At 48.4% G+C, this 8,702-nt stretch overlaps 1 protein-coding gene across 1 annotated transcript in view; it reads left to right on the top strand.

Annotated features, from left to right (window-relative positions):
* Positions 1 to 8,702, top strand: part of Ppfia1 (protein tyrosine phosphatase, receptor type, f polypeptide (PTPRF), interacting protein (liprin), alpha 1) — a 101,241-nt gene that overhangs the window by 83,019 nt on the left and 9,520 nt on the right. The window contains exons 21-22 of the mRNA XM_013020868.1: positions 7,030 to 7,205; positions 7,292 to 7,389. Coding sequence (XP_012876322.1) covers positions 7,030 to 7,205; positions 7,292 to 7,389 — 274 coding nt within the window. The remainder of the gene's footprint in view (positions 1 to 7,029; positions 7,206 to 7,291; positions 7,390 to 8,702) is intronic.

The following is an 8,702-nucleotide window of genomic DNA, read 5'->3' as shown; positions in this document are numbered from 1 at the left end:
CTGTAGGCCCTGAGATCAAGCCCCAGTACCAGCAAAAAAGAAGGTGGGGTCGGTGGGGGTGGGAAATAGACTCATCCTCATGATGTTAGGTAATGTTTAAGTAGGACTTAAGGAATCAGATGTTTGACCTCTTGAAATGCTTTGTGGCATCCACAAAGTGCTGCTGATAACATAGGAAAGACTGCTCACTGCTCCCAGAGCGTTCTGATTCTTCTCAAGCAGGAGTTTTTCCTGAGAAAATGAGGGGAGCTGGGCATAGTGTTTCACATCTGTAATTCCTGCATTCAGGAAACAGAGACAGAAAGGTGGAGAGTTTGAGGCTAGACTGGGCTATATATTGTCTTTTTGCTTTTTATTCTCTCCTTTAAAATAGACTCCAAAATAATAAAGCAATGGTACTTAAGTCAGGTTATGAGTACAATGCTTCTAGTCAATGTCACCCCTTTTGTGGTTATTGCCCATTTTCTTCCTCCTGTCCTACAAATCCCTGTCTTTTTTTTTTTTTTTTTGGCCAGTCTTGGGGCTTGACCTCAGGGCCTAGGTACTCTGAGCTTCTTTTGCTCTGAGACTAGCACTCTACCACTTAAACCACAGGGCCATTCCTAGCCTTTTCTATTTATGTGGTACTGAGGAGTCAAACCCAGGGCTTCATGCATGCTAGGCAAGCACTCTACTAAGCCACATTCTGAGCCAAGTCCCTATTAAAAAGCAGCAAGCACTCTCCCTCTCTCTCTCTCTCTCTTTCCCTCTCTCCCTCTCCCTCTCACCCCCTCAGCCCCCCCCCAAAAAAAATCTAAACCTAAAGGGAGAAGAGATGAGCTCACTGGTGTTGATGTAATCATTGTCACAGTCTGTGATTTGTTTGGCTCTGTAGGACCCAGAGGCTCAGGACTTAAGCAGTCGCAGTTGTCCACCAAACTTACCTGTATTACTGAGGACCTTCTCCATGTGAGGAGTCCTCAGGATTCCTAAAGTGTTCTTCTGGTTGAAAATGTTGAAAGAGTCTTCTCCATGTGAAGAGTCCTCCATGTGAGGAGTCCTCAGGATTCCTAAAGTGTTCTTCTGGTTGAAAATGTTGAAAGAGTCTGGGTACCTGTATTGGTAGCTCCTCTGTGGGCTAAGAGAGGAAGGATTGTGTTTTAAGTCTTGCAAAAAGTTTGCAAGACTTCTACTTCAATAAAGCTGGGTCTAGGGTGATATATATTATCTTAGCTACTATGGAAAGTGTATCTAGGAGGATTGAAGCCCAAGCCAACATGAGCATAGAGAGAGACTCTAATCCAAGCGAAGCTTATAGCATTCTCTGGAATCCTAGCTACTCAGGAATCTGAGAGAATTGAAGTTTGAATCCAGCCTGGGCAGGAAAGTCTAAGACTCCAATGGACCACAAAAAAGCCAGAAGCAGAGCTGTGACTCAAGTGGTAGAGCACTTGCCTTAAGCAAAAAAGCTCAAGGACAGCACTCAGGCCCTGAGTTCAAGCTACACCCCTCAAAAAAAAAAAAAAAAAGGCAGCTCTTCTGGTGAGTGTAGCAGTGATTGCCTGAGACGAGGCCTAGCCACGTCCTCGCTGGCAAAGCTGAGACTGAACACGGGATGGCTCCACCCTCGTCTTCAGTCTACTTCGGAGGGAAGAACTCTGGCTAAGACCTGACCCAGGCCTGCAGTTACTTTACAATGTACAAATTTTTTTCTCATTTTCTTTTTTCTTAGACGAACCATGGAAATGGTGCTAGGCACTGGTGGCTCTCGCCTGTAATCCTAGCTATTCAGGAGGCTGTGAGATCTGAGGATCCTGATTCAGAGCCAGCCAGGAAAGTCAAGGAGACTCATCTTCAATTAATTAACAAAAAAACAGAAGCAGAGCTATAGTGAGAGTGAAAAAGCCAAGTGAGAGTCGGGCGCTGGTGGCTCTCGCCTGTAATCCTAGCCGAGGCTGAGATCTATGATCGCGGTTCAAGCCAGCCCAGGCAGGAAAGTCCATGAAACTATCTCCAATAAACCACCAAAAAACCAGAAGGCCTAAGTGGTGGAGCAGTAGCCTTGAGCAGCAGAAGTGGCTCATGCCTCACTCACGCCCCATGATGGACACCCTCCCCCCCATAAAGGAAATGAGCACTGAGCTATTCTTCCTGCCTGTGGCTGAGAGATGTCTTTTTCCAGAAAAAATGCTTCCCCATAAGCTGGGTGCACGTTTGTCCGTGCTTTCAGATCCATTGCGGGTCCTCACTAAGCGCTCCCGCCATGCTGCAGGCACGGTGGCCACTGCCCCTACTCCGCGGCGGTCAGGCGGTCCCCACCTCACAGCGCTTGGTTTTCATCCTCATTGGTGGTGCCCCGCCCTGAACCTTGCAGGCTCTCTCTAGCTGTGGTCCTCATCCTGACGCCAGCAAAGCAGCCTTGGGGCCAGAGCTGTGTTCCCCACTTGTTCATCTCCTTTTGGGTTTTGGAGTTTTGTGGTACTGGGGATCAACACAGGGCCTAGTGCATACCAGGCAAGTGCTCTACCTCCAGCCCAGAGGGACCGTTAGTGAATTAATCTGTTAACTGGTGGAGAATGATGCAGAACTTTGAGAAGCATAAAATGTGTGTTTTCCTCACTTGTTTACTTAACTACCAAGGTAAGCATGGTGACCTCTATTGATGGCAGTGTCCATGGGTGTGGCCGTCGTCCAGGGGGCGGGCTTGGTGTGCTGTGCAGGGTAGCCCGTGCCTCAGGGCTCTCTCTCTGCCCGTGGCTTATGTGTGTGCCCCTCTCCTCTTTGTCACGCTTCCCTGGCCCTGGATGTGGCTGGTGGACGGGGGTCATCTTAGACCACAGGAAATGTCTGGTTAACTCACGAAGAGATGGAAACGCTCGCAGCCACACCACAAACGGTCAGTCACATCTCGGTGCCCGCTCGCGCTCCCCCGTGCTTATGCCCCGTGCTCGTTTGCCCTGTTGTGTCCCTTTACATTTGGCTGCTGGAGATAAGCATTCCCTTTAGGTTATTCGCTAAACACATAAAGTAGCATTGCATTTGTTCCAGATTTTGCCAGTAACTTAAAATTCGCAGACTTGATCCGTTAGGACAGATGCGATTTCCTCCTCCTTTTGAAGAGCCACCGTGTAGCCCTCCATGGTGATTGTCTTGCCCCAGCGGTCTCCTTTCATGGATTGCTTGGCATGGGAAGTCTGCAACTTGCATGAACACGACATTGACAGGTTGCATGATTTTGCATGATGCTGTCATACTCGAACGCTTTACCCGGTTTTCTGCACAGCTAACCACTGACATCACCACAGCTCACCAATACTAATAGTTGTGTTCTCTTGCATTCCTAACCACGTACCGTCAGGAAGATGAGGAGGGAAGCTGGGCTCAGGTTGGAGTCTTTCTATATTCTTCACTCTGTGTGTGAGCAACAAAAAGCACCTGAGTATGAAAATGTGCCACTTGCATTCCTGGATGTTTTTAGTCTTAATGTAATTGTAGTAGTAATGATTTAAAAGCACTAGTCAAGCAATGCATAGGATTGAAGTGCGTCTCATGGACAATTTTGAACATTTCCCATAGGGAACTATGATAATGACTTTAAATGACTGTAAGTCACTTTGTTTATCCTAGGACCTTTTACACAAAGTTCCTGGCTTGGGCAGCTCTTGAGATTACGTACCTGGCACTCTTTGTGACTTCTAATATCTACTTGTGGAAAAGTCGGAGATAAATCTCCAAACCCAGAAGTTAGTGTAGTGCCTTTTCCATCTGTTCCCAGCAAAAAGAAAAAGAGAAAACCCCACACCTCCGTGTTTTGCTGTGTACCATCCTAGGAGCATGTTGATGTGAAGATGTCACTAAGGGAATTCCCGGGAATTCAACAGGAGGCTGCTCCTGTTGTGTTGCGTACATTTGAGTGCACGGCTCACTTCCATGCTCAGGCAGCTGGGGTCAGTGGAGCGGCCGTGTCTCCTCCACTTCCCCAGTGTGGCCAAGGCCGTGCTGCGGCACCAGGAAGCCACAGGTGCATCGGAGCTCCCCGGCTGCCAGGCGCTGCTCGAAACAGCCGCCTGTTTCTCTTTCTTGTATTTTTCCAGTGCAGTGAGTCAGTTGTACCACCTCTTGTTTGTTTTCAACAAAGGAAGAGAGTAGCTAGAAAATCTGGTTTTCCTCTACCAGGTCAGCCAGCAGTGTCCGTCGGCGAGTTGAGCTGGGACCAGCTTGGAATTACATACACGTTATACACTTACACACATGACAAAACATCACCCCACTTCAGTGAGAGCACCGGCACACACCCAGACAGGAAGTGCAGACTAATGGAGAGGAGCATTCTTTGCAGGGGCAGTATGAATGCAAGCAGGTCAAATCCCAGTCTACAATTTTATTTTTATTTTTGTAAAGAGAGGGTGGTGCAGGAGACACTAGAATTAGAGATTCACTGTGTATGTCCGGAGGAAGCTTAGGTGGCGCTCACACCCACCACCTCTCTTCAGCCAGAAAGTTTTCCCGCACCAGCTCTCAATCCAGGGCGACCCCAGAGCCACGCCTGCTGTCGCTGCGCGAGTCTGGAGCGTGCCGCCGGCCATGAGGACACTGTCCCCCTCTAGCAGCCGCAGTGGTGAGCAGGACAGCCACACTTCCTGCTGTCCTGTACTCAACATTTGCCCGAGCGCAAAGCTGGCTTGCCTTTGCAGCCACACGGCTATGTCTCCTCCACCCCAGTGTGGCCAGCCGTGGCTCCCTCCCTTCCACAGGCCGGGGGCCTGTACTGATCTAACTCGTGCTAGTAGTTGGTTGTCAGCTGCCTCAGAATTGTATGTGGGGTCTGAAGTGTGCAAGGGAGGAGGAGGAGGCAGAGCAGAGGCCAAGGAGGCTGCGGCCTTCCTCTCCTTCCCTTCATCACACAGTTGTTTGCCACTCCTACCAATTGAGGAATACCAAGAGAAAGCGTTACAGAGCCTCACTGCACACAGACCTAGTGACTGCTTCTCACTCCACTTCTTGAGAGGAAGTAATGAGGGTTTTCTGTTAGAATTGGTGTGTTCTTGTTAGAAGGCAGCCATTCTTTCCAGCGGTACTAGAGGCCACTGTGAAAGGCGGAGGCAGAGTGAGGCGAGGACGCCGCAGACGGGCGGGGCGGGGCGGGGTGCCTGTGGCATGGTGGAGGGCATCAGGGCCTTCCTGTGATCGGCACACCTGTCTGCTGTGCCATCCTGGTCAGTATTCTGGGATGGAGGCATATTGTCATTAGAAAGTAGCTGTAGTATTAGAAAGCTGGCTGATGTGTAGGAATTGTGTATTAGGCACCTTTGCTGATTCATGGCTTAGTGTTGCCAGCTAATTTCACAGACTCTTTTTCCACACTGGTGATTGTGCCATCTGCTCCAAAGGAGCTGTGTTCTTTCCGCCTCCTACGACCGTCTGCCTTTTCCTTTCCTGTGTGATAGGGGCCAGAACTTGAGATGCAGTGCTGCTGCTTGGCCCTTCATTGTAGGGAGCGCCTCTGGCCTGCCCTCCAAGGAAACGTCCACTCCTGCAGCTCTGAGGGCTCTGTGGGCGACTGTGTTTCCTGAGTCTGTCTTATTCTCATTAGCACACCTTGATTGCACAGTGGTTTCAGTGTGTACTTGCACACGTGTTTGCAATGACATAGTCTGTTTTGTCAGTCTCTCCATGGGGAATATTTCACGTTTTTTCCCCCACCATCTATTGACTCAACCTGTGTTCCAATGTATCATTGGCCATAGCTTCTATTTTAATGTATTGATGGGATTTGCTAATATTTTGTAAGTTTTCTTTGCATGGGTTATTATGGTGGGTTTCTAGACTTTTTACTTTTTATTTATTTGTCTTTTTTAAGACAGGGTCTCACTACTTTGCCTAGGCTGGCCTCCAATACCTGGGCTTAAGCAGTCTTCCTGTCTCAGCTTCCTGAGTAGCTGGAGCTACAGGTGTGTGTCACTGCACCTGGCTTGTTGATTCCTAATTGACTTCTCTTGAGGTCAGAGAATACACATTGTATGATTTTAGAAATGTAAGTATATTAAGAGACTAGTGGTATAGCTCAGTAGTAGAATGTGTGCTTAGCATGTGTGAAGCTATGGGTTCGATCCCCAGAACCACACATGCGACAGAGGTGTGTTCTGAAACCAGGCATGGTGGCATGCCCAAGTCCCACCTACTTGGGAGGCTGAGGCAGAAGGATCGCTTGATCATAGGAGCTGGAGGCCGTAGTGCACTGTGCCCATCAGGTGTTAGGTTTGGCATCAGTATTGCACTCCTGTCCGTGGTCAGTAGTGGAAGCAAATCTGAGTGGCCTCTGTACTCCAGTCAGGGCAGCATGGCAGCATCCCTCTAATTAGTTAATTAGCTAATTAATATTCTGCTGGGTGGTGCTTATATAAAATATAACCAGGTTAAGCTGGTTGATTGTGTTGCTTTAGTCTGTATCCATCATGAGTCTCCTGTTCTCCCATCTCCCCTCCCTTCCCCCCATTCCCCAGGAACCCATCTCCCCTTCCCCCATTCCCCCGAGGAAGAGAGTTGAAGTCTTCTGGTAATATTTGTATTCTGATTACTATTGTGTATTTGCTTGTTTCTCCATTCAGTCCTGTTAGCCATTGGTTTATCACTTTTCTAAAACTATTTCTAAATTAACTTACTAATTTTGAAGTAAGCAGATGTTTTATCTAGGAAAGAAAAAATATTAAAATGAAAACCAGATAGAGATCATATTTAATGAGGAAAGTTGAATTCTTCAAACTTGTTCATGAGTCGTAACCATTTCTTGTTATGTTACTGAATTAAAAACTATTTCAGAAAGAGAATTTATTGTTAGTTACAGCTTTAGTGTGGTTTGTTCATTTTATCCCAAATGAGTTGTAAGTTCTTAATGGTATAATTCCTTTTATCTGAAATTTTACTAACAAATTTAAAAGGTGGGGACAGAGATCAAGTCATTTGGAACTTGAAACCATTGTCATTAATCTGTGGTAGAACCTGGAGTGGATTAAGAATCTGTACCTAATGGCACTCATTTCTTCCAAGCAGACACTCGCCTATGGGGACATGAACCATGAGTGGATTGGCAACGAGTGGCTGCCCAGCCTTGGGCTCCCCCAGTACCGCAGCTACTTCATGGAGTGCCTCGTGGATGCCAGGATGCTGGACCACCTGACCAAGAAAGACCTGCGGGGACAGCTGAAAATGGTGGACAGCTTCCACAGGTCAGGCAATGCGGAGGTCCTACCAGTCGACTAACAAAGAGACTCTTTATAGTTGCCACCTAATTCTTCTCTCTTTTTGTAAACAGAAACAGTTTCCAGTGTGGAATTATGTGCCTGAGAAGGTTAAATTATGACCGTAAGGAACTGGAAAGAAAAAGAGAAGAGAGTCAGAATGAAGTAAAAGGTAAGCTCCTGGTGCCTGGTGGATGAGCACACCTCTGCTGCCTGAACCAGCTGCCTTGGGTGATGGCTGCCTGCTGTACAGGGGCCCCGAAAGGGTGCTCGGCCAGCACTGTGAGGAGAGGGCAGGAGAGAGGGACTGCTCTTGAAAGCTTGTGCATATCTTTGTATGTGGGTGGTGTTTTCCCGGTGACTTTAGTTTTCCTTTTGTTGTATACTGCATGCATTCTCTCACGCCCAAAGGCTGTGCCTACTGTATCGAGCACAGTGGAACAGGGGCGATCGGGTCCCTGCTGCTTGCTCACTGGGCTGAAGTGTGAGGGTACAGTAGCACAAAGGGCACTCTTTCTCAGAGAGAGGGACACAGGCCCACACGGCTTCCAGCCAGCCTTGGAGAAAGGAGCCTGCGAGAAGGAAATGGGTTCGGAGGGCAGGGCGTCCTGCAGGAAGGAAATGGGCTAGGAGGTGAGATACAGGGCATCCTGTGGGAAGGAAATGGGCTAGGAGGCGCAGGAGCACCTGCTGCTCATGGGGCCTGCTTCCCTTGTAGCGCCCTCCAATGACAGGGACAGTCCGTTTGCCTCTAAGTGAGACCCTAAATGCTAGGCCCCGGGGAAGGAGGATAGTCAGGAAGTCAGTGGTGACCTGGCCATAGTGGGAAAGGCCAGCCCCAGTGAAGCAGCTAGTGGGGGTGGGGGGCACACCAGGCGCTGTTCAGGACACTCCATGGTCAACCACATCCTCATCGCAGGCCGGTACCCGCTCCTCTCTGACTTACCTGGGAGACCTAGGTAGAAACATGCTTGAGAGGCTGTGCTGCTCCACTGCAGCTGAGTGATGTGTGCAGGGCACGCTTGAATATGCATCACCGAACTTACACAGCACGGCATGGCACATGGCCTCCCACCAGGAAACGCAGTCCTGGGGCTTGAACTCTGGGCCTGGTGCAAGTCCTTGAGCTTACGTGCTCAAAGCTAGCACTTTAGCCACAGCTCCACCTCCAGCTTTTTTTCTTTTGGTAGTTAATTGGAGATAAGAGACTTACAGATTTTCCTGTCTGGGCTGGCTTTGAACCACAATCCTCAGATGTCAGCCTCATTAGTAGGATTACAGGTATAAACTACTGGCACCCAGCTAGTTCTTTCTTGTTACACAATTGATAAACTCTGATTCTGAAAGTGATCGTAATCAAAAACATCTGAGTTAGATAACAATGAGAGCAAATGTAATGATTTAATTGAAAGCTACATTCCCAGCTGAAAATTCCATTTTTAAACAAATTGTCAACTACAAGGTCTCACAAGAAGAATGTGGATA

The sequence above is a fragment of the Dipodomys ordii genome, unplaced genomic scaffold (genome assembly GCF_000151885.1).
Source record: "Dipodomys ordii isolate 6190 unplaced genomic scaffold, Dord_2.0 Scaffold54, whole genome shotgun sequence".
NCBI lineage: Eukaryota > Metazoa > Chordata > Mammalia > Rodentia > Heteromyidae > Dipodomys > Dipodomys ordii.
This window is presented reverse-complemented; position numbering and strand designations above follow the sequence as displayed.